Below are 26281 nucleotides of genomic sequence, written 5' to 3'. Positions count from 1 at the left end.
TAAACAATGCCCGCTTTTCTAAATCCGTTTCGAATGGTATCTGGTGTTATTTTGTCCCATGCTGAAGCCACCCACTTGCAGACTTCTGTGAAAGTTGCCCGCTTCAGCCGCCCCGCAGGTGTGTACTCGTGCGTGCCGCTCTGCATCCACTGCTCCCACTCCTTTCTAACAAAAGTCTTGAATGGATGATTCACTGCGATGTCAAGTGGCTGCAGCTTACACGTCAGGCCTCCAGGTATCACAGCGATGTGGGCACGAGTAGAATTAATGTAGGCCTGAACATTTTTTTCTTTGTGGGCAGCCATGGCATCAAAAATTAACAAGGATTTTTTTGCAAAGAATCCACCCTGTCTTGCCCTAAAGCATTTATCTACCCACAATCTTATTACGTCGCAGTCCATCCATCCCTTCTTGTTGCAGTGCACAACCACACTGGTGGGCAGCTTTTCACGGGGCATAGTGACCCTTTTGAAAATGAGCATGGGCTTTAACTTAACCCCGCTAGCTGAGCAACCAAGAACTACTGTAAAACACGTTCTTTCATGCCCAGTTGTGGTGATGGCAACAGATTTAGTACCTGTGGGGGCTACGGTTCTTGTCGCTGGAATGTCGAATGCCATTGGAATTTCATCCATGTTGATGACGTCCTTTGCAGTGATGCCAAGTTCAGATATTTCTTTGGCGACAAAGTCACGGAAATCAATCAATTTTTGCTGCCAGTCATCCAGAAGTCGCTGGCCAACAGTTGTTCTCATTCGAACTGATAGTCCGTTCCTTTTCATAAATTTTGAGATCCATGTGAAGCCAGCTTTGAAGTTGGGTATTCCTCTTCTATTTGCAAGTAGTTTTGCCTTCATCTGAATCGCAACAGTAGAGACTGATTGATTTTGCTCCCTTCTCTCCAGAATCCACTGCTTCAAGTCATCCTCCAGCTGAGGCCATTTTGGTTTGGCCCCACGACGTGCCCGTTTTCGCGGATTGCATTTCTCCAGTTCCTTCTTATCTTTTCTCCATTCACGCACTGATGTTTCTCCAACATTTAACTCTCTCGCTGCGGCCCGGTTGCCTATTTCCTCAGCTTTCGCAACGACTTTAAGCTTAAAGTCCGCTGTATATGACTTTCGTCTCATTCCTTCCATTATGGCGGTAAATTTAAATTTAATTGATAAACTCTACTACCGGGTAGATAAATGCAGAATACCAATCTGAAAAGATCAAATTACTGAAATGTGGGCTCTACATGCAGCATTAATCTTTTATAGGCTTACCCAAAGGCTGAGATGCTGTTGTAAAGGCAAAATGGTATTTACTGGGCAAATTACAAGGCCAGATAGAGGGGGAGACAAAGCCACATTGTCAAAAGCACAGCGTGACAAAGGCCCGCCTTGGTGACAGATCAAAAGCGCGCCCCGACAACCCGGCGCAGAAAACTGAGCGGCAAGCATGCTCAGACCATCTTCTTTGTCTGTAGATGGTTTGCGCATGCTTACAGAGCGGCAAGCAGGACAGGGCGGCGAAACGAGCAGGCGGGACCAGAGGAGACTCGGGGCAGGGCTGGAAATGAGCAGGCGGGACCAGAGGAGACTCGGGGCAGGGCTGGAAACGAGCAGGTGGGACCAGAGGAGACTGGGGCAGGGCTGGAAATGAGCAGCCGGGACCAGAGGAGACTGGGGCAGGGCTGGAAACGAGCATTCGGGACCAGAGGAGACTCGGGGCAGGGCTGGAAGCGAGCAGGCGGGACCAGAGTAGACTCGGGGCAGGGCTGGAAACGAGCAGGCGGGACCAGAGGAGACTGGGGCAGGGCTGGAAACGAACAGGCGGGACCAGAGGAGACTGGGGCAGGGCTGGAAACGAGCATTCGGGACCAGAGGAGACTCGGGGCAGGGCTGGAAACGAGCAGGCGGGTCCAGAGGAGACTGGGGCAGGGCTGGAAATGAGCAGGCGGGACCAGAGGAGACTGGGGCAGGGCTGGAAACGAGCATTCGGGACCAGAGGAGACTCGGGGCAGGGCTGGAAACGAGCAGGCGGGACCAGAGGAGACTCGGGGCAGGGCTGGAAACGAGCAGGCGAGACCAGAGGAGACTGGGGCAGGGCTGGAAACGAGCATTCGGGACCAGAGGAGACTCGGGGCAGGGCTGGAAACGAGCAGGCGGGACCAGAGGAGACTGGGGCAGGGCAGGAAACGAGCAGTCGGGACCAGAGGAGACTGGGGCGGGGCAGGGCAGGAAACGAGCAGTCGGGACCAGAGGAGACTCGGGGCGGGCGAAAGGAGAGTCGGGCGGCGACGGGAGAGTCGGGGCGGCATGCGCGATATACGGGTGTGCGCGGTATATAAAAATTTCTGTACATAATTTTGTGTTTTTCGCGCGCTATACCCGTGTGCGCGTTTTACACGGTGCGCGTTATCTACGTGAAAATACGGTAGATGGTTTGCGGGGACCGAACTTGTGGAAATGGTTTTTTAAAATTTCAGTCTTAATAGTTTGTGGTCCACAAAATAATTATTTTATTTCTGCTGGTCCACAGGTGTAAAAAGGTTGAGAACACTGATGTAGAGTGATATAAAGCAAAGTCATCGCATAAATTTACCAAACAGATAGGTTTTCAGTGATTTTCTAAACTCATAGTAAGATTGGGAGTGGGCAAAGAGTTCATTCTCCCAGCTTGAAAGGCTAGAGTTTTGTCTAAAAAAACTTTTAAAACGGCAGGCCTATCCATTACACCCACCAGATGATTTTTCTGTTTGCATAGATTTGAATCTTGCCACAAGTAGAAAGGCATATATAATGGTACTTTATTTAAAATTTTGACAGGTTGGCTGGAGCACTGCTCGGGACTATTACACATTTCTGTGGTCACCTGTGCCTGAAAATTATGTGGAAGGATCAACAGTTAACTGTGTGTTATCTTTTCAAGGTAAGTGCATCAGAGACTTTTTTCTGTGTTTCTTGCTTACCATAAGCTATTATAATGTTACACATTAGCTGAATAAATTATTTTAAGCAAATCCTGATATCTGTCTTCAGCAATAACATGCCATGGTTTTGTTGCATCTGAAGGCACGTGCCCAGTTTCCATGGGTCAAAAACAGTTCCCTCAATCAGTTTATTAATAGTGCTGTTACTTCTAGAATCCTCATAAATTTTGTAGGGAATTCAGCCTAGGACAATGTTTTTCAAACTTTTACCCAACATAACACCATTTTAACACTTAAAATTCATGTGACCTCAGATGATGGAAATTTAAAGAGGGGAGATATGATTGAGACATTTAAGTACATCACGGGATGGGTCAAGGTGGAAGATGATATCTTTCTTCTCAAAGGACCCTCGAACACAAGAGGACATCCGCTCAAACTCAGGGGAGGGAAGTTTCGTGGAGACGTCAGGAAGTACTTCTTCACGGAATGAGTGATAGAGCATTGGAACAAGCTTCCAGTACAGGTGATCGAGGCCCGCAGTATCCCAGACTTCAAGAATAAATGGGATACCTATGTGGGATCACTGCGAGGGTCATACCAATGAATAGGGTCGCTAGGATATTGACTTAATAGAGCAGGTCAGTAGAGTTAAGGGGGCCAGTAGAATTATAAGGGTGGGTCAATGGTGTGGGCAGACTTGATGGGCTGTAGCCCTTATCTGCCGTCATCTTTCTATGTTTCTTTCCTCCTTCACCCACTTCCTCCACCCTCCCTTAACTATTAGCAGCAGTCAGCACAGGTTTCGGTGTTAGTGTATACTCGCAGACCCCAATTTTAGATTTCATAACCACCACCTTTCATAACTTACATATATATTCTTAACATACCCCTCATTATTTATAGGACCCCTGAAGAAGGCTTTTTGTCGAAACGCGGACCGTGTTGGGTCCTGCATCCCTAGCGGACTAGGTCCTTTAAAATTTGTATGTGGATCATTTTACTTTTATGTGGATGATATTAGTGTACCTTTGGAACTTTTACATTTTCAAATAAAGTCCATTTAGGAACATCGTCATTCCACAGAGTTTCTTTTGGTTTCTTCTGAATTTCTAGTTTTAACAGGAAGCTGACAGAGGAATCCTGGCTTGTGAACATTCAGTGAATCACAGGCTTCATTCTGACTGCCACTATTGGTAATAGGCCATAGTGAAAGTCTAGGAAGGAGGAGGAGTCGTTTCTGTGACCCCCCCCATTTGGGGTTCTGACCCACAACTTTGGAACCACTGGCCTAAGGTATAAATAGTTATGTTTCAGATTTGAGTATTGCTGGAAAAACACATGTCATCTCAGATCCTTACACATAAGAAGAGACCCAGACACTCCACCAACTTTTTGGTCCAAATTGTAAATTGTTGTTCTCAGAGGACAAGCAGGTAAAATATTCTCACAGATGGGTGACATCATTCACAGAACCCAGTTTGGACAGACACCAAATGTACTATCACTTTAAAATTTTAAGGCACTGCCTGTACTGTGTGCATGCTAGTGCTGGTGCCTTCCCGTCTGACATTGGCTTGTGGGACCTGCAGTTCTTTGTTTTCCATTGAACTGAGAAGCTGTGCTTTCGGAGTTCTCCTCAGCATTTCAAACTTTTACCTTTTTTGGTGCCTTCCCTTGAAGTTTCTTTTCTGTTTTTTAACTTTTGTGTTTTTGGGCCTTCTGGCCATTGGATCCTTTGCGCCTCCTAGGAGCATCAAGTCTTTTTCGGGAAAATGTCTAATGCTCCCCAGGATGTTGAGCCCTTCGACTTTGCATCAGTCATTTTCTTCTCCATGTCCAGAGTGCCTAGCGGCTTCAAATGGTGTTATGCAACAGGACCATCTCAGCCCATGACCTGCACAACTGGTGTGTTCAATGTCTTGGTCCTGACCATTGGGACATTTCTTGTGCTCTCTGCTCTCACACACAGAAGAGGGTACTGAAGGCTTGTAAATGTCAATTTGAGAAGTAGTTTGGTACCGTGTCAGCAACATCAAGCATGGCTGAGGATTTGGAACTCAGTGGCCAGCTTACATCAATGCTGGCATCTACTCCTGCTCCATCTACTTCAGCTTTGCACCAGGATCATCAAGCATCCGTGTCAATGCAGCGCAGAGATTTTACCTCTTCGTCTGTACCACATGCATCAAGGAATCCATGTAAAAAAGGTAAGAAGCATAAACATGTCTCCCTGCTAGACATACCTCAATGTTCTCCTAGGCCTCTTTATCATCAACGTAGATCAAGCGTCAATGTACAGATGACTGCTCTCCTTTGCCTCAACTGGCATCTTCGCACAGATGTGCCTTGATATCAAGGTCCCCAATTCCTCGACAGCTGGTACAACAGATTGCTTCAACATCTTTACCTCCATCGGTTTTGGTTCCAAGATCAGATTCGGGCGCTGCTCCAACAAGAGCTTACAGGGCTACTACAGTTGTAGCCTACCCAGGTTTCTGCAGCCTCCATGCCGGTCTTGTTGGTGCGTTGTTCCAGACTCCCACTCGACACTGAGCATCAACATCCAGGAGACGCTTGACATATGCATCATCCTCAAGGGAGCCTGATTCACTTGTTTCACCTCAACATGCACTCTATGCTCACCTCAGCGCTCTATTTCTGAGGCATATAAGAGAGAGTATTCTGACCTGCTTATACATTCCAGTGAAGACCTTCCAGACTATTCTGCTGAAGAGTCGTATGGTATTCTTTCTGATCCTTCTCTGTCGCCTCCATCTCGCAGATCTTCACTTGAAAGTTTCTTTCACAGGTTTGGTGTATCAAATTGGTCATACTCTTCGTATCAAGATGGAAGAAGAGCCTTGCTCAAAGTTATTTGAACTGCATAGAGTTGTGAAAGATGCTTTATTCAAAAACTGAGAGATCTCTTTGACCATCCCAGTTACTTCCCACAAAATAGACACACTGGATAGAGTACAGATGTCCTGGCTTTGATAGGACTCAAATCCAAGATCAGTCTCTAGTGGTTGAGTCTGCCCTTAAGTGTGCATGTAGCTCTTGCACATGCTTCCACTCTACCTGGCAGAGAATCCAGAAACCTGGACAACTTTAGCAAATATATCTTCCAATCTACCATGCTCATCAATAGAATCATGGACTACCAATTTTATATGTCTATTTATCTTAAAACCTTAATAAAGCAACTGCCAGAGTTTGAGCAGCATCTTCCTTCAGATCAACTCAAGTCATTCCAGCATTTGATTAAGAACTTGCCACAAGAAAAATGCTTTTGACATCTCTTCCAGATCATTAGCTGTGGCTATTGCAGTGAGAAGGATGGCTTGGCTATTTGTTTCTGATCTTGAGACGTCCATTCAAGAATGCTTCTCCAATGTTCCCTGTAAAGGAGATGACCTCTTTGGAGAATGCATTGAAGAAGCTGCAGACATGATTAAAAAGCACAGTGACTGCATGACAACTCTTTTGAAAACTCAAACAACTCAATCTTCTCAATTGTCTTTCAGATACAATTCCTCTAGATGCACTTATAAAATTCTACTACTAATCTTTAAAATGAACGCAAATAGCCAGAATTTATTAACAACTTACTTATCCCTTATAATCAATCAAGGACCCTACTATCCACTGCACAAAATCTTCTCACTGTTCCCTCATTGAAACATATTAGTACTATGAGGAACACAATCTTTTCTGTAAGTGCTCCTTTTTCTTTGGAACAGAATCCCCAACTACTTGCAGGAAAATACATCACTGATCAAATTTAAGGAAATGCTAAAGACATTCTTATTCTGCGATGCTTTTCTAACCTAAACTGTCCTTTTAAAGAAGACTTAGTTTTTAGAAAAATTATTTTAATATTACTTCCCCACCCTTCTGTTTTTCCTTTTAAGTGTTTTCTTTTCTTTCTATTAATTGGAGTTCCTATCTCCTCTTCCCTTTTGTCCCTGTTCGTTTTTTGTCCTTGAATCGTTTTTTTTTTCCCCCTTGGTCTGTTTTAGATTAAATTATACTTTTATTGGTATATTGTTATGGCATTTTTGTACACCGCCTAGAAGTCTCGAGTAAATTTTAAATAAACTTGATATTACAATCCTAGACATCGCTAGGGTCAGTCTTCTTCATCTGCGAGGTCCAATAACCAGAAGTGGTCTAGACAACAAAGACAGCAAAAATCACTCTCTCAGTCTAAACAATCATCCATTTGAGTCCCTTCTGGTGAGCATGCCCAGAGTCTCACTCAATCTAACTCCAGATCTCTCCATCGGAGGGAAACTTCATAATTTCCAACAGTGCTGCACTCTTATAACATTGGACCAATGGGTGTGCCAAGTAGTGGCTCAGGGTTACACCCTGCACTTACTTTAAAAACCTCCAAACCACTCACCACAAGAATCTCTTTTTAAACTCCTTCCAGAAGACCCTCCTTCACCAAGAGCCTTCAGCCCTCCTCTAGCTCAATGCAATAGAACAAGTTTATCCACAGGAGAGTGGCTAAAAGTTTTATTCAAAATATTTTCTGGAACTTATAAAGATGGTAGATCTTACACTCAACAAATACTTAGTGAAGGAGAAGTTTCACATGGTTTCTCTAGGAACACTGTTACCACCGTTAGAGAAGGATGATTGTCTTTGTTCTCTAGAATTCAAAGAAGCATACACTCATGTACCAATCTTAACTGCCCACAGGAAATATCTTCAATTTTGAGTGGTCTCTTGCCATTTCCAATACAAGGTCCCCAGTACTGGGAGTCTTATTGAAGTGCCTTGTGGTAGTAGCCATAGCTCTTCGCTTATAAGTTGTCTGTCTGGACAACTGGTTCATCAAAACTTCATCATCACAACTAGCTCAGCATGCCTTCAATTCAACCAGAGCCAGCCCTATAATAAGGCAACTTAGACAATGGCCTCAGGCAGCATTCTTAAAGAAGCAGCATCTTGCTTGTGGCCCTCTCTGCCACTCCCCTTCCTGGCATCTAATGGTTTGTGCAGGCTTGTGCAGATGAGGATAGAGCTTGCAGGAAAAGGGCAGGGGCAGGAAAAGAACTCAACAGGAAAATGAGTTCCTGCAGGGATGGGGAAAAATTTGTCCCTATGTCATTCTGTAATCCCTAGTCTCTCATGCCCATGTCAGCTGCATTGTCAAAATGCCTGCTGTGATCTCTTTTGGCAGTTTTGCGAAATGGCCACAATCATTGACAATCTAGGAATATAATGAGGGCAGAAAAAATAGGCCCAAGGGGGTCACCTACAGTTGGGCAGGGGGGAAAAATAACTCCTGTAGGGGAAGAAATGGAGACTAACAGGATGAAGCAGAAATTTTTGGCTTAGAGTAAAAACGGTTAGTTTTGGCTGAAGTTGAAACCATGGCTGTAATCTTTTGGCCGAAACCAGGCAGAAAAAGATTTTGGTTCAGTTTCAGCACCAAAACCGAAATTCAGTAGTCTTCTAATTACAATTGAAACATTCAAATATTATTTGTTTGGAAGAGCCAAGTACAATGTGCTGGGTGAGTAAATTCAAACTGAACTGATGCAGTACCAATACATTTTCTGTTTTATCTTGCTGTATACTTAAGCAGTTACTGCTTGTCTGGGGTCAGTCTGAAATATTTGGAACTTAAGTGACTGACTTGTGCTTTTGGTTTTTAGGATATTATCTCCCAAATGATGATGGGGAGTTTTATCAGTTCTGCTATGTTACACACAAAGGGGAGATTCGTGGGGCAAGTACCCCTTTCCAGTTTCGAACCTCATCACCAGTGGAAGAGTTGCTGACTATGGAAGATGAAGGTCATTCAGACATGTTAGTAGTGACCACAAAAGCTGGTCTTCTTGAGGTGAGGTTCAAAAACTTTTAATCCTTTCAGTGCCTTTAACTTTTCAATGCATTCTATGAGATACGGCAACCTATAAAATAAATGTGATTCCAATTATTCTTTGATATTAGGTATGTATACTTACTTATTTATTTTGATGATATTTGTTACCTTATATCCCTGAATATATTCTTAAGTGGTAACTGAAGCAGAAGGATTCAATAAGCATGGCAGATGCTACACTTAAGTGTTTGACTCCCTCATACACAATGTGATTCTTCCAAGGTTACAGTAAATATCTTAGGCAAAAGTAGTTTTGGATTCAGGTTTCCCTTGGCCCATTACTCTAACCACTAGAGCAGTGTCTCACAAACTTTCTGGCCAGCGGCACACTAAACCTAGTGCCCCGGCCAGAAGGCACCCGAAAGTACGTGACCTGCTTCGGTGGAGGGATCTGGGAAGAGGGGAGGCGCGGGGAGAGGAGGAGAGATGCCGGCGAGGAGCAGAGTCATCCGTGCTGGCTGACTGCCAACAGGATGTGCCTCTCGTGGCAAGAGGCATGTCTTGTAGGCAGTCAGCTGGCGCGGATGACTCTCCTCCTTGCCAGTGCATCGCCGCGGCACACAGTTTGCAATACACTGCATTAGAGCATGCCCTTTCCCTCTAGTGCAGAGGTTCTTAACTCAGTCCTTGAGAGAACCTAATTGGCTGGTTGTTTCAGGATATCCATGCTTTCTTGAATTCAGACACAGTCTTTGACTCCACCACCTCTGCCCGGGAGACTATTCCACACATCTACCACCCTTTTTATAAAAAGTATTTCCTTAGATTATTCCTGAACCTATTGCCTCTTAACTTCATCCTATACCCTCTCATTCCAAAGCATCCTATCAAATGAAAGAGATTTGTCTCATGCACATTTATGCCACAAAAGTGGGAGAAGGGAGATATTATAGAGATATTATAAATACAGTGGAACCTTGGTTTACGAGCATAATTCGTTCTAGAAGCATGCTCGTAAATCAAGTTACTCGTATATCAAAGCGAATTTCCCCATAGGAATGAAGGAAACTCGCTTTGATTCGTTCCACCAAACCCCCCCCCCCTCGAGGATACCGGCGCTGCTCCCATCACCCCTCCCCCCCACTCTAACCGGCATCGTACCCCCCCGAACCGGCATTGCAACCCCCTCCCTGCGAACTCTCCCCCCGCGAGAACCGCATCACACCCCCGTGCTGAAAGCGGCATCCGCTTGCCCTTCCTCTCAGACACGCTCCTTATCCCTTCTGCTGGTTGTGAGAGTGAAAGCAAGCTCCCGCCTCTTGCTTGGGCCGGGCCTTGAGCATCTGCGCATGCTCAAGGCCTTCTGGCTCTCGAGAGAACGGGGGTGCAATGCGGTTCTCGCGGGGCGGGGGCGTTCATGGGGGGAATTATAATGCCGGTTCGGGGAATGCCATGCCGGTTAGAGCAGGGGAGGAGGTGCTCGCATATTGGAACATGCTCGGTTTGCGAGGCAAAAGTTTGCCGAGTGTTTTTCTCGTCTTGCAACACACTCGCAAACCGGGTTACTCGCAAACCGAGGTTCCACTGTACCTTTCTTCCAAAGTATACATATTAAGATTTTTAAATCTGACCCCATACGCCGTCAAAGTTTGTCATCAGTGTTGAGCTATGACTGAAAATGTTGCATCCTGTTTTTATACACACAAAGTAGTAGTTAAGTAATAACATATTTAAAAAATATTTTTAAATTACTGCAGTGGGAGGGGGGTGGAGATAGTTTTAAGAAAGGGTTGGACAATTTCCTGGAAGAAAAGTCCATAGTCTGTTATCGAGACAGACATGGGGGAAGCTGCTGCTTGCCCTGAATTGGTAGCATGGAATGTTTGCTACTTTTGGGGGGTTTTGCCAGATACTAGTGACCTGGATTGCCCAATGTGGGGACAAACTTCTGGGCTAGATGAACCAGTGGTCTGACCCAGTAAGGCTAGTCTCATGTTCTTATATTCTTATATTCTGACCCAGTAAGGCTAGTCTCATGTTCTTATATTCTTATATTCTGACCCAGTAAGGCTAGTCTCATGTTCTTATATTCTTATATTGACTTAAGATAAAACTGGAATACTGATTTGAGCATAAAATCTACATTTAAACATTCTACAATCTTAGTAGACTGAAGTAGTGCAAAAACAAGGAAGTTTATGCTACTTGATGTTTATGAAACAATTTATAGGCAGATGATTATTAGTCATGCTCAAATTTCTGTCTGAATGACAGCACCTAGAATGTTTTTTTTCCACACCATTTATTCCTCTTTATTGGGTTAAAACTGAAACATTGGGGAAAACCCAGCAAGGCTCGCCAGCTTGTATGTCATAAAATAAAACATGGTAGGATCAGTCACCCTATCTTTTTTTTAAAGGTCTGCAAAAATGGTGAGCTGATCCAGTTCACCTAATCTGTACTATCTTACGCTTAGCATTTATAGGTTTAAAAGCAGAATGTGTTGTCATTAGAAGTGTGTTTCTTCTGTTTTGAATTGCCCCTTTTTTTTTTTTTTTTTTTTAAAGATTCATCACTGGTTTACATTTTGTGTTACAGCTAAAAATTGAGAAAACCCTGAAAGAAAAAGAAGAGCTCCTAAAGATCACAACTTCATTGGAAAAAGAAACTACACAACTTAGACAACAAATTGGGAGATTGGAAAAGGAACTGAGTCATGAGAGAGAGAAATATGAACTCCTCCAAACAGAGCAAAAGGTTGGTGATGAAATTGCGTGAACTGTAGATTAGATTGCAAAAAAAAAATAAAATAAAATAAACCAGTAGGTCAGTTCTATTAACTTTTCTTCTCCCTGTAACAGTTCCTTTAAAGGATTGTCGCAGATTTGGTGATGTAACTGGGCAGGGTGGATTTGATGTAAATCATGATTTGAATCACTAGTAAGAAAGACTTGATTTAAATCATGCCCGTGACATTATGAATGGATTAATGGAATTTATTAACCAAAAAATTTAAACATTATCCCCTTCTTTTCCGAAGTTGCATTAGGCTTTTTTATTGCTGGCCACAGCGGTATTAACTCCGATGCTCATAGGAATTCTGTGAGTGTCGGAGCTAATACCACTGCAGCTGGTGATAAAGTCTAATGCGGCTTTGTAAAAGGGAGGGTATATGAATATATAACTTCATGCTAAATAATTAAAAACCTAATCCTTATTTTATGATGAATAACTTTTGGACTATAATATATCTTAAATAGAAAGCTACCTTTAGATAGATTTTTTCCTCAAAAAAGCATTTTATTTTTAAAAATCCATTTTAAATTAAAAAAAAACCCAAACCCATTGTTTTTTATCCATCTTGCAATTGGGACAATCCTTCCCTGGCATTTTAAGTTAGAAAGCCAGTTAATCTTTATCCTAGGACAAGCAGGGAGCATATTCTCACAGATGGGGGATGTCATCCACGGAGCTGTCACTTTAACTTATGTAGAAGTCTCGAGACCATCCGCACCTCGCATGAGTGAGTGCCTTCCCACCTGGTGTTGGCTCGTGGAACCACCAGTTCTTAGTCTTCCGCAGAGCTAAGAAGTTCTGTTCTTGGAGTGTCTCCAAATGCACAATTTCTACGATTTTTTTTTCTTGTCTTCCCATACTTTTCAAAAAACTTATTTTCTTCATTATTTTACTACTTTTATTTCCTTTGAGTTCATCAAAGTTTTTTGTATTTCGACTTCCAAGGCCTTAGAGTCCCTTTTAAGCCTTGGGCAGCCCATCTGTATCGTATGTTTTTCAGGCTTTTCTTTAGCCGACCACTGGTAACCTCGGCGAAATCAAAAGATGCAATGGTATCTTCCCATCCATGTCCAAGCTTTTCAGCGAATTCAAGAAGTGTTCTCAATGTAATAGGGCCATATCAGTCACTGAACCCCATAAGTGGGTGTCTTCGGTGCCTTGGTCCTGACCATTGACTTGACTTTTGTACCCGCTGCTTAACGCTTCAGAAGAATTCCTTGAAGGCTCAGCATCTCCAGCAGGAGTAACTTTTTGGCTCCTCCTTGTCAGTCTGCCATAGATGCTTCAGGGCCTTTGGTACCAGCACCATCACCATATACCTCGATACCGACCCCATCAGTACCATCAATTCTCCAGATTAGAAAGCCAGCTTTGCCTTCCCATCAGATGCCTGTGGCATCTCCAACATCGAGGAAGTCAGTGCATGCCAACCGTCAGCGTCAGCAGCGTTCCCCATCGATATAGGAGCTGTCATCTCTGAGGCATGCCTATTCATCAAGGTCCCCAACACCTCGATGCCCTGCTGCATCGCCTGTATCGACTTCAACAATGGCACTGGTGCCTTCTATCCAGGATCAGTTTTGGGAGCTGCTCTACAAAAAGCTAGCTGCAATACTGCAAATGCAGTCAGCACCAGCAGCTGTCTAGACTTCCAGTACCAGCCTAGCCTAAGCCTGGCATTGTTTTAAAGGCCCAGGGTACCAGGTCAGAGGGAGGTCTTGCCATTCACAGTACCAAAGCAGTTCCTCGTCTTCAGGTGACAGTCTACACCATTCTGGACATTCTTCTCAATGTCATCACAGTCCATGACAATTTAAGTGTCCACTCCTCCTTCTCCATCAGGTCTCTCCATATCATGTCCTTCGGAAGCAGCCTTGTTTTCTCCAGACTCTTATGGCTACTACTGAGATGCCATTTTCCAGCTGAGAGCCTCTCGCTTATATTCAACAATTGGGGCAAGCTCTTTCTTTCCGCCTGGAAGCAGATACTGAACCTAGAGCTGATCTTCTTGATGCCCTTGACTTTGTAGAGTTTCCAAGAGATCTGTTTAAACTCCCATTCCATACTCTTTTTAAGAGAGGCAGTATTTCAAATTGGGAGTCTCCACTATAAGTCCGCATTGGAGCAGTCCTCCAGTTCTAGATTTTATGCCAGCATGCCTCCAAGCACAGCAGGCCATACCTTGGATAACTTTGGCTGTCGTCTTTTCCAGAACTCAGTGCTCACCAACTGCATTCTTAACTACAATTTTTTCATGTCTTTCATTTTTAAACAACTGGTGCAATATATTTCTCTGTTTGAACACTTTATTCCTCCAGACCAGCTTCCAGACTTTCAATACACCACCTATAATCTATTGCAAACCAGGAAATTCATGGCTAGGTTTGCCTTCGATGCCTTTGAAATGTCTTCAAGAGCCTCAGCTCTTTCTGTATTAATGAGGTGTCGGGCATAGCTTTTCCTCTTGGACTTGGAGCCTACAGTACAAAATTGTTTCATCAACTCACCCTGCTTAGGGGATACACTTTTTGGAGATAAAGTTGAATAAACTATGCAGAAAATTACCCTACATAAATGAACTTGATCTGGCATCTTCACTTCCAGACCTTTACCGACTCACCAACATGAGTCTCAGGACTGCTTTTAATATATACGTCATGCCTTGAGATGGTTCTATGTCAATTAGTCTCATGTTTATTCAGATCAGAGTAAAAGCCTCAGTGGCCTACTTAATAATGCATTAGCCTCCTAAGCCAGGAATTGTAGGTTCAAGTATTCTATATCCCATACCACTGAATTATACATTCTTTTTCATGAAAATTACTGACAAGGAAGGCTTTTCACATGTTCAGTACTGCAGCTACCAGTCTACTGCAACTATTCCACATCTCTTATTTTATTACCTGGGTATGGAATTACATTCTGCTCATCTTTTTTTTCCACGCTGCTCCATAGCATCTTACTACTTTCAATGCCTTTAGATGGCTGCTCAGTGTACCTCAACTTGATTTTCTACACCTCTGAGGCTTATGGATCTAATTTAAACAAAAACAAAAACCCAAAGATGCAACTTTGCACGACAACCACTCTGGCTGTTCAATTTCTCTTAGTCATATATATCTACCTCAGTCTCCTTCTCTCTTCTGACACAGTATCCACGATTCAATTCTTCAGGCCAGCTTGCTATTTTTTTTTTCTTCCATCAAGAACAGCCATATTATCTGCTCAAGCCTCAACATCTGCAAGATCTACACACACTGCTTCAACTTTGCAACTACCTTTTGCCTTTGCCAATCATCTCAGCTTACAACCTGTTTCCCTTGTTAGTTCACATTAGTGCTGCCCGGTTCACCGATTCACTTCGGGTGAATCGATTCGAATCGATTTAAAATGAAAAAAAATCAGCTGCCCGATTCGGCTGACCCTCCCCCCTCACCCCCTAAAGCAGGAGCGGCAGCGCTGCTCTTGTTGGCCAGCAGCTGCCGCACCTGCTTTAGAGGGTGAGGGGGAGGGTCAGTCACAAAGTGCTGCTGTTCAGTTCTCCCCCCGGCATCCGGTTCCCCCCCTGGCGTCTGACTTCCCGTCACCCGTTTACCTTTGAAGAGCAGCCTGCATAGAAGATCGTGGTGTTAGCGATGTTTGCAAACAGCTTTGGAGCTGTTTCTTCTGCCACGGTCCCGCCCCTCCTCTGGACTCCTTGATCTTCTAGTCTTCTTAATCATGAACCACATGATAGGCACATGAGCAGAGGGTCAGAGCTATCGCCACCAAGCATATTCTATCTTTTTTCGGTGCTACCACAGCGTAGAATGATAGTACTATCTTCTCACAGTTCTGTATCTCTAAAAAGAAAATAAAAATCACAGATTTCCTCCATGTTCTTCTATACTCAGGATGGGCTGCTACTGAAGGGTCGTTTAACAACTTACAAGGTACGCCTCAGTTCCTTGCTTCAGTTCTACTTCCATTGAGAACATTCTTACAATAACCATTTGGTCCTCATTATATAATGTATCTTCACATCCCATTGCTGTCCGGAGACTCAATCTGGATGGGATGGTCAGTTCAGCCTAACAATTCTACAAGATTAATTTTTCTATTTGATTGCCAACTTCCCTCCCCTACATCCCTTACATATTAGCTAGGGAGTCCCATCTGTGAGAATATGTGTTTGCTTATCTTGGGATAAAGCAGAGTTACTTACCTGTAACAGATGTAATCCAGGACAGCAGGCAGATATTCTCATAACCCTCCTATCTCCCCTAGTTGGCTTCTTAGCTTTAGTATTGAACTGATGGTCCTGCGAGCTGATGCCGGATGGGAAGGCACTGGCGCATGCGCGGTATGGGCGGTCTCAAAACTTTTACAGAAGTTAAAGTGACAGTACACTTTTGCACTGTCCGTACTGGGGCTCTGTGGATGATGTCATCCATCTGTGAGAAAATCTGCCTGCTGTCCCTGGATAATACCTGTTACATGTAAGTAACTATGCTGTTCCTTTCCATTATGTGAAATTTATATACAATATGGGAAACTATATATTTTTAAATATATAAAAATCAAGAAAGATTTGCACAGTTATAGAAGGCAGGAGAAAATAGGCAGATTTAATAGTATCTGGAAAATCTTGTTTCTATCAATTATAAGTAGGTCACGTACATAATAAAAGTAAAAATTAAAATAATACATGATACTACAAACTAAAATAAATCGATGCCAGTATGTGGTGTATAGGTAGCTGTTGAGTAGAACTGATGTATTCTTGAAAGTTAAAACAATTTTGTTTGCTTGTGATTTGTAGGGGATGGAATTTAAGTTGAGAAGGTGTGCTCTATGAATGCATATGGGCTTATTGGTGATTGATGTTGAGGGGGGAGGAAGCTCTGTTATTGGCCAGGGGAGTTATGAGTATTTGAGGTACAGGCAGAAGAGGAAGCTGAGGGGTACCAGAGTATTGAACTATATTGGTTCTGCACCAGCTATGGTTGGGTAATAAGACAGACGAATAGGGAAGGATTAGGGAGTCCAGTGGTAAGGTCAAAGTTAGCTGAGAAAGGTTATGTTGTATTTATTGCCCCCACCTCCCAAATTAATAGTTCCACTGTAGATTTGCTAGTGGTTTTAAGATGCCAGTGGTAGATTAATCTTCATACTAAATTCATACTGTTGTTTTGTTGTAGAGTACTTTGGTAGACTTGGACCTGGCGCTGTGTGTTCAGAGCCTCACTCATGATCATATTGCCTATAGCTTGAGATTTTGTTTGGCATCTTGGGGTGCATTTATGTGTTAGCTTGTCCCAAGCGCTCCTTCCTGTACAGCGACAAAAGGCTATCATTTGGCCTGCTGATGTCAATTTTTTTCTCTAGATGCTTTTTTGAAGATATTTATTACCTGTGAATACCATCATGGCAGAGGAATGAGCGGGTGTAATCCTCTTATCAAAGGACAAGTAATGTAATGTAATGTAATTTATTTCTTATATACCGCTACATCCGTTAGGTTCTAAGCGGTTTACAGAAAATATACATTAAGATTAGAAATAAGAAAGGTACTTGAAAAATTCCCTTACTGTCCCAAAGGCTCACAATCTAACTAAAGTACCTGGAGGGTAATAGAGAAGTGAAAAGTAGAATTAGAGGAAAAATAAAAATAAAATAAACATTTTAACAAGACAGCATTGATCTAAATACTTTGGAAGGTAGAAGAGAGGAGAGAAAGGAATAGAAGCAGAAGGGGGAGCCGTTGAACAGTAGAATTCTGGAGAAATTTAAATGATAGAAATAGAACAAAACAAAGACAAAAGGCAAAACAATAGATAAGATTAAAGATAAATCATAAGCTGGAAAGAAAAATAAAATAAAACTTTGTCTTCAATCCACGGTTTCAGCGTCAGTGATGAAGTGGAGCAAGTAAGTTTAGGAGGAGCGATTGACGTTTCCAGAAAGGGCTTCTTCAGGGAAGAGACTTGGCAGACAGTCCCAGGATGCCTATGTCTCCTCCCCTGCGATGTTCTCCTATCCATGCATTCCCTCCCAGACACACTGCCCGTGTCCCAGCCGCTCCAAGGAGGCTGCCCCAGATGAGGCCCACGGTGAATGCAGGATTCTCTCCTCTGCGGGAAAGCCGCCCGGAGCCGACAGTCGATCTTCTTAGCGGATTGCATGGGGGGAAGAGTTCACACTCTTGGTAGGATCAGGTCTGTGTGCTCTCGGTGGTTGTGGCTGGTCTCGTTGCTGCTTAGGTGTAAAAGCAGTTGATCTCCACTGCTGCTGATATTTAAAGCAGGTAGATTGATCTCTCCAATGGACTGCAGGGGGAGGAGTTCACACTCCTGGCAGGATCGGGTCTGTGGGCTCTTGGTGGTTGCGGTAGGTCTCGCTGCTGCTTGTATGTAAAAGCAGTTGTTTTTCTACTGCTGCTGATATTTAAAGCAGGTAGATTGATCTCTTAAACGGGATATAGGGGGAGGAGCTCACATGCCTGGTTGGATCGGGGCAAGGGCTCCTATTATAGGCTGCTTAGGTGTAAAAGCAGTTGATCTCCTACTTCTGATAATATTTAAAAGCAAGCATATTGATTTTTCCAACGGAATGCTGGGGGAAGAGCTTACTTGTTTGGCTGGATCAGGGCAAAGGGCTCTCGGTAGTGGTGGCTGGTCCTGTTGCTGCTTAGGTGTAAAAAACAGTTGATCTTCCTAGTGGACTGCAGGGGGAGGTGGAGCTCACACTCTTGGCTGGATCGGGTCTGTGTGCTCTTGGTAGTTGCGGATAGTTCCGCTGCTGCTGAGGTGTAAAAGCAGTTGATTTCCCACTGTTGCTGATATTTAAAAGCAGGTAGATTGATCTCTCCAATGGACTGCAGAGGGAGGAGCTCACATGCCTGGCTGGATCGGGGCAAAGGGCTCTTGGTAGTGGTGGCTGGTCCTGCTGCTGCTTAGGTGTAAAAGCAGTTGATTTTCCTAGCGAACTGCAGGGAGGGTGGAGCTCATATTTTTGCAGGACCGGGACTGTGGGTTTTTGGTGGGTTGGTCCCGTTGCTGCTTAGGTGTAAAAGCAATTGATCTCCCACTGCTGCTGATATTTAAAAGCAGGCAGATTGTCCAGGGAGAGGAGCTCTGCACTCAAACTGCCATCCTCCTCGCCTCCAAATTCCGGAAAGTAGGCAGCATATTTTCACATGTGGGTGACGTCAATCACAGATCCTGGCATGGACAATGCAAAAGTGTACTGTCACTTTAAAAGACTGAAAACTCTCAAGATTTCCCGTATTGCCCATATGTTGGCTTATGGGATCAATTGCCTGGAGTCGGATTCCTTTCTCCTTGACTGTCACCAAGAGAATCATCTCTACATGGTTAGCGGAATATATTTCCTTTTGCTATATTCGTACTGGATTGAAGCTGGAAGGCCAAGTCACTGTTCATAAAGTTTGAGCAGTGGCGGCTTCAGAAGCCCATGTACTTGCCACTTCCATTGAGAACATCTGTAAACCAGCCACCTGATCCTCCATTCATACCTTTACATCCCATTACTGCTTATAAAATCACTCCAGAAGGGATAGTCAGTTCGGCCAAGCAGGTTTACAAAATTTAAACACCAACTTCCCTTCCGTCCCTTTTAGTTTACAGAAAGATACCATGTTAAGGCTGTTGGTGTTTTTTAAAAAAAAAAAATAGTTTCATCAGAGGTGCTAAACTTTTGTACAATTTAAATAGGTAAACTGTTCATTCAAGTCTCCTTTCCCATTAATCAGTTAATATTAAGAGTGATTTAACCGAACAGGAAAGGATCCGAGTTTCAACAATAAAGTAGCCTTCATTCTCATACAAATAACGTGTCTGCATCTTTGAAGTGAAAGTGCACCACAATCAGAGTCATTTATTGTCCCCTGAAGAAGGTGACTTTGTCACCGAAACTCGGATATTAGTCGGGATTTTCCTAGGATTCCTAAATTGGGACTTTGCCTGGTCTTTCAGATCAAGGACTAATGTTGGACTATTGTTGTCAATTTGAATAAATGTAACTGACAATTGGAACAGACATCTCTCTTGCCTCTTCTGTTGTTTTGTGTTCTAAATCGAGGCTAGCCGCCTCCTTCCATTTTTGGTTCCATTTGCTGTCCCTTGGCTTAGTGCCAGAGTGGTCCAAGTGTGGACTTGGAAGTTCCCAGGCTACTTGATATTTGATGTCGGATTGCACAAATGGATATCTTGCTATGGTGCATAGCTATCCAGATGCTGGCACTGAATATTGGCTGGCAACCCAGATAACTTCAGCAGCCACCTCAGATAATTTATGGTGCATGGATGTGGCTTGACACTGAACATCGAGGTCAAATTCAGCTTGCAGTAGCCCATTTTTATAAAAATACTGCTGCAGGCTGGATATCTACTCCTAAGATTTTTTTTTTCTCAAGATGGCGTCTGATTAGGACGTCAGCTTTAGAATCTCCTTTCAGTTTTTGTTTTCTGTTTGTTTATTTTATTTCATTTAGTAATTTTTTTCTATCATTTATTTTTGTTTTAAATTGGTTTTGCCATAGATTTTTGTTCTTATAAAGGGATTGATGTTATTTAGTGCCATTGGCCTATAATAAAACTGTTGCTTTTTAAGCTTGATATGACGGTGAGTGGTTCTGCCTGCATCCATAAGATCTCAATTGAAAAATTCCTCCGGGGAGGTCCAGGATGCAGCTTCTTGTTTAATAAAAGTTCCGAGATGCCGGGGGGAAGGGGGGTGAGTCAGAGTCGGCCCAAAAGTTATTTGCGAATTTTCAATATTCGCGGGCTGGCTCTGCCCCTAACCCCCGTGAATATTGAGGGAGAAGTGTAGTTGTAGAAAGCTTTTCTTTATGTAAGTGTTATGCTTCTTTGCCAGGATCAGCTTAGCCTTGTATCAGCCTAATGATTTGCATAGTAAAATAACTAGTGCTCTGTTTTGCAGATCACCTGACTGTTGTTCCTCAAAGTCTGATCATTAGTGTCTTGTTTTATTTTTTAATGTGCAAAACAGGTGAGAAGGGAGGGAAAACCACAAACATTTGAGCTTCAAATATCAGATTTTTGTTGTAGAATTCTTTAAGCTGTAGCTTTATGTTTTTTTAAAAGTGATTACCATTGGTTGTATCTCTTTCAAAGAACTGCATATCTCAACTGTATTTTAGGTTTGAAAAAAGTGATGTAGCAGGTGATGAGAAATATAAAATGAGAATTTGTTTTCCGGTATCTGATAAGTATAAATTGTGAGTTAGACAGTTAACTACCTTTATTAATGTCTAATGGAAAATAATTGGTGCCTTTTTTCCAGTCACCTGTTGCCCTCTAGTGGTCTCACTTTATGAGCATAGTGTACATTGCTGCTCAAATTGTTTCTGTTCTTATACATATAGTAATGTGCATGGTGGTCTCTTTGTTAAGCAGATATACACTTCAGCTTCCTTTACTCCCTTGTTACCTTGCAACTCTGCAGTGGGCTTCATGGTATGATATCCCTTACATACGTTGGCATTCATGCAGGCAGATTTATTGATTTTGTTCTTTTAGCAGATTTGATCATTATTTTGTTTTATTGCTTGATATGTGAGTCTTTTTTCCGGTGAAGTAGTTTATGCCTCCATCAGGTATTTATTTGAATGGGGAAATCATACATGCTAGTGCCATGGAGAATAATTGCAGAGTACATGTATTTGTGGAACTATTATTCATGGATTAGGTATTTCTTTTAAGTGGGTTTCCCTGCAGCTTATTTGCAAGAAGTTATTCTTGGAATACCGAAAGCATTTGTGCTTTCAACAGATGAGATCAAGTGGTGTCTCAAAACCTCATATTTGCTCTGGGAATAATTAAAGCACTAAGGAGCCCTTTTACTAGGGACCGTTAATGTAACGGGCTTAAACACTAGTATATATACATATATATACACACACACACACACACACACACATACATATATATATATATATATGTGTGTATATATATATATATATATATATATATATATATATATATGTATGTGTGTATACATATACATATATATATATGTATGTATGTATACACACACATACATATATATATACATATATACACACACACACATACATATATATATACATATATACACACACACACATACATATATATATATATGTATGTATGTGTGTGTGTGTGTGTGTATATATGTATATATACTAGTGTTTAAGCCCGTTACATTAACGGGTGCTAGAATATGCCTGTCTGTCTTTCTTTCTTTATGTCTCTCTCTCTCTTCTGGCACCCTTTATCTGTCTGTCTGTCTCTCTGGTCCCCTGTCTGTCTTTATTTCTGTCTGTCTCTCTCCCTGGCCTCCTTTGTCTGTCTGTATTTCTTTTTGTCTCTCCTCCCCCCCCACTTTCCTTTGCAGAAGCAGCAGCGGTATTTCCCTTCCCCTCCAGGTCCCTGTGAAGTAGTAGTAGCATTTTCCCCCCCACACTCCCTTCTCCCCTCCCCTCACTTTCCTTTGCAGAAGCAGCAGCGGTATTTCCCTTCCCCTTCAGGTCCCTATGAAGCAATTCTCTTCTCTTACCGTGAGCTGTCCTGCTCCGTTTGGCCCCTCCCTTCTCTTAATGCGATCTGGCCTGCTCCGTGCGGCCCCTCCCCCTTCCCTTCCCGCGGGCTGGCCTGCTGCGGCCGAAGGTTTTTGTTTCAAGTTTTAAAAGTGCCGGCGGCGGCTCCTCTCACGCTGCTGATCCTCCTGTAAAGAGCAGCCTGCGATGGTGGCCGGCTTTAGCGAACCTCGCAGGCTGCTCTCCAGCCTCGGTAGCACGTTCCCTCTGACGCACGGGATTGCGTCAGAGGGAACGTGCTACCGAGTTGGAGAGCGACCTGCGAGGTTCGCTAAACCCGGCCACCATCGCAGGCTGCTCGTTACAGGATGATCAGCAGCAGCGGCGGTGGTGGCAGCAGCGAGTGAGGGCCGAGGTGTGTTCCCTGCCGAGGACGTGGGCAGGGAGAGAGCTTGCCTGGCTTCCAGGGTGAGTGAGGGTGGGAGGAGGGGAGTGGCCAGAGTGATCATTGGCCGGGTTCTAAAATGGAACACGGCCACGGATCACACACCCTTTTTTAAAAGCGCATGCGCCACTAACCTTTTATTATATAGGATATATATATATATATATATATATATATATATATATATATATATATATATATACAGTAGTACCTTGGATTACGAGCATAATCCGTTCCAGGAGCATGCTCGTAATCCAAAATGCTCGTTTATCAAAGCGAGTTTCCCCAAAGGAAATAATGGAAACTCGCTTTGATACGTTCCCCCCCTCCCAGGACAGGGCTCTGGAGAACTGTATAGAAAATTGAATAAATAAATAAAATAAGTTGGAAATCTGAGATTGAGCCCAAGGCTGAGATGTTAGATGTCCTTGATTATGACTCCCCTGCTAAGGAAGCTGTGAAAATGCCCATGCCCAACATCCTTAAGATTGCGCAGATGAGAAATTGGGAGACACCAGAGGTTGTTCCAAAGAAGGTGGACTCTGTGTAGAGTCCAGAAGATTCCTGGATTTGAGAAGCTACAGCTTCTACACCTTTCAAAGGTGGTCAAATTTGCTCTCAAGAGAACCAGAAGCTCAAGGCCCCATACCTCGATTCCCCCAGGCAGGTATGTTTGCACTCTGCAGTCTTTTGGGAAGAAAGTGTTACTAGACTTGATGCTTATTCCCCTCTTACCAACTCTATATGAGCATCTACTTGAAGAACTTGATGCACACTGTGCTGGAATTTGTGGTCACTCTGTTTCATGAGAAGACTGAAGTACTCTTGTCAGTTATCAACTAAGAAAGAGGAAGTTAAAAGAACATAGCTTGGCCAATTTTTGATGCTTTTCACATGGTATCTAGACTTTCTGCCATAGTTATTGCTATACACTCAAGGCTGTGTGTCTCAGACCTAGAACCAGTGATTCATGAGAGGCTAGTGAACAACACTTGGTGTCAGTCTTCTTGGGGATCTCATTAAGAAATGGACTGACACCATGAAATCCCTGTCTTGGCTTACTCCTTCTGTGGCCTCCACTTGGAGGTTTTTGGGCGGACTGGTTCATTATTCTGAAAGGCATAAATTCACTTTCTTGACTCGCCCTCTCCAGGAAGCTCAGGCCTCCTGCTCCTGGCCCTAGCAGCAAAGGACCCAGAAATCCCAGCCAGGTGGCCTGTTATGGATACTTCAAATAGTCTAGGTGGGTTACACCTAGACTCCATCCAAATTGCCCACCAAGAGCTTCAAAACTCAGCTTTCAGCCTCAGGAAGTGTTCGCAGAAGAACTCTTCCATTTTAAAGACCCATGCAGTCAAATTCATTCCACCAGGGGAAAAAGGGAATTTGTATTCTAAATACTTCTCTGTGCTTGGGGGTGGGGATGGGGAGAAACCCAGGAGGATTTTGTCCCATCTTAGATGTCAGGGCACTGAACAGAGAAGAATGATTTTTCATGATTCAGAAAAAATGATTTGTCTTGTCTGTTTTTTTTAAATAAATACTTACACCCATATCCAGATACATTCTGTGACTTAGATGTATCTCAGATTCTGAATCAGGGAATACCACTGCCAGTACTGCACTGTGCCATTTGGCCTTGTATTTGTTTCCAGAGCGTTTACAAATTGTCTTGCAGTAGTCTCAGCATCACTAAAGGAGCGCACTTGTTTCCCTATCTGGACGATGTGCTGTTAAAGAGCACATTGAAAGAAATATATGGAGAACTCTTTGGGTGCTAGAGCTACTAGGTTTGTAATCAACTGACATTCTGAACAAAGTAATGCAACCACATAATTAGTCTCTCAGTATGGATATTGCCCGCAAGATCTTCTGAGAGTGGGGCACCCCCTTAGTGGATCTCTTTGCCTCATTTCAACAGACTCAGATCATATGGCAGGATAGCATTGGATGCTTTCCTCTTGAATTTTGTATGTGTATCCTCCAATCACTCTAATAGAAAACACTGCTGAATCTCAGGCAAGACTGGGAAACCATGATAATTGTTGCACTTTATTGGCCAAGGCAGATCTGGTTCTTTTTTCTTCTAGAGTTGCTCTCCAAAGAACCTTGGAGATTGGAATGTTTTCACACCCTCAATATGCAAAACGAGGGATCTCTTCTGTATCCCAATTTCCAGACTCTGGTTCTCACAGCTTGGATGTTGAGGAGCATAGAATTTGCATCCCTTCAACTGCATGAGGTTCTAATACTTTCAGATGGAAAAGGTTTGTCGTTTGGTGTGAGTAAGGCCCTAGATCAGGGATCTCAAAGTCCCTCCTTGAGGGCCGCAATCCAGTCGGGTTTTCAGGATTCCCCAATGAATATGCATTGAAAGCAATGCATGCACATAGATATCATGCATATTCATTGGGGAAATCCTGAAAACCCGCCCATCCCCACTAAGCCTAAGGCCTGAATGGCGCAGGCGCCTAGAGCTTGGCCAATCAGGCCTTAGGCTTAGGGGGATGGGCCAGGAAGGGGCGGGCCTGCTGGCTGGATGGCACCAAGACCCGGCCAACAATTAAAAGGTTAGTTTGGGGGGGGAGATTAGGGGGGTCATCGGGGAGTGTTAGCACCGTGGGGAGGGCGTTAGCGCGGGGTGAGGGGTCCGGGGGAGGCATCCTCCGGCAGGAGGACATGGGCACCCTCTTGCCGGCGATCGGGGATGTCGGGTGGGCGACGTTTGGCAGGAGGGGTTCGGCACCCTCCTGCCGGTGATCGGGGGTGTCGGGTGGGCAATGTTCTGTCAGGACGGGCTGGGCACCCTCCTGCCGCTGTTCCGGGGTGTTGGATGGGTGGCGTCTACTCTAACCCGATTCTGTAACCGGCGTCTGTAACATGGACGACGGTTACAGAATCGGGGTTAGTGTAGGCCCGATTCTGTATAGGTCATTTCTCTCGGGTATCCTATACAGAATCCGGGCCTTATTATCCATCAGTTGATTAATAAACCAAATATCCTTCCCCTTCCATATGGACCAACATATGGACTTATTGACCAACAACATATTGACCACCAATTTTAATATTAGGATTATACCAAAGAGGAGCAAACACAGAAGATTTATTCCGCAAAAGTGTAGGAGAAGCCTTTTCAAGTGCTTGTATGTCATAGTGAGTGAGTTTGATGGTATCGTATGATGATAAATGTTTAATATTTTCTTGGATGGGAATACATTTCAGCGGAATTGGAGAAGTTAGATGTGTCTCAATAGAATACGAAGCAGGTGGAGTGGAGATCTGAGGAGAATTGACTGACCCATAGAGTACCATATCTCAAGAACATAGCAAGATGGTATTTGTAAAAATCCAGAAAAACCAATCCCCCATGTACTTTAGGTAGCTTTAACGTAGAGAGAGCAATGCGCGGAGGTTTGTTGTACCAAATAAATTTAGAAAGTAGGGCTTCAAGATCTTTATAAAAAGAACGGCTGGCAAGTCTAGGAAGCATTCCCAAGATATAATTGATGATAGGAGTAAGAGATATTTTAACTGCTTCAATCTTACCCCACCAAGATAAATGATTTGAAGACCATTTAGAAGTCAAGGCAGAAATTTTAGATTGAAGAACCTTCAAATTTAGGGACATGAGAGTATTTCTATGCTTGTGAAATAAGATACCAAGATATTTTAGCTGATCAGGAGACCATTTCAAATCAATAAGACCTAAATCGGATTGAAATGTGTAATCATTCAATG

The 26281-nt window shown here is 43.4% G+C and overlaps 1 protein-coding gene across 5 annotated transcripts in view; it reads left to right on the top strand.

The window, feature by feature from the left end:
* The window catches only part of TAX1BP1 (Tax1 binding protein 1), a 256118-nt gene that overhangs the window by 27318 nt on the left and 202519 nt on the right, over positions 1 to 26281 (top strand). For all 5 annotated transcript variants that reach the window (XM_033930769.1, XM_033930766.1, XM_033930767.1 and 2 more), the window contains exons 3-5: positions 2814 to 2916; positions 8590 to 8777; positions 11358 to 11516. In XM_033930769.1, coding sequence (XP_033786660.1) covers positions 2814 to 2916; positions 8590 to 8777; positions 11358 to 11516 — 450 coding nt within the window. The remainder of the gene's footprint in view (positions 1 to 2813; positions 2917 to 8589; positions 8778 to 11357; positions 11517 to 26281) is intronic.

Source organism: Geotrypetes seraphini, chromosome 2, assembly GCF_902459505.1.
Source record: "Geotrypetes seraphini chromosome 2, aGeoSer1.1, whole genome shotgun sequence".
Taxonomy (NCBI): domain Eukaryota; kingdom Metazoa; phylum Chordata; class Amphibia; order Gymnophiona; family Dermophiidae; genus Geotrypetes; species Geotrypetes seraphini.
This window is presented reverse-complemented; position numbering and strand designations above follow the sequence as displayed.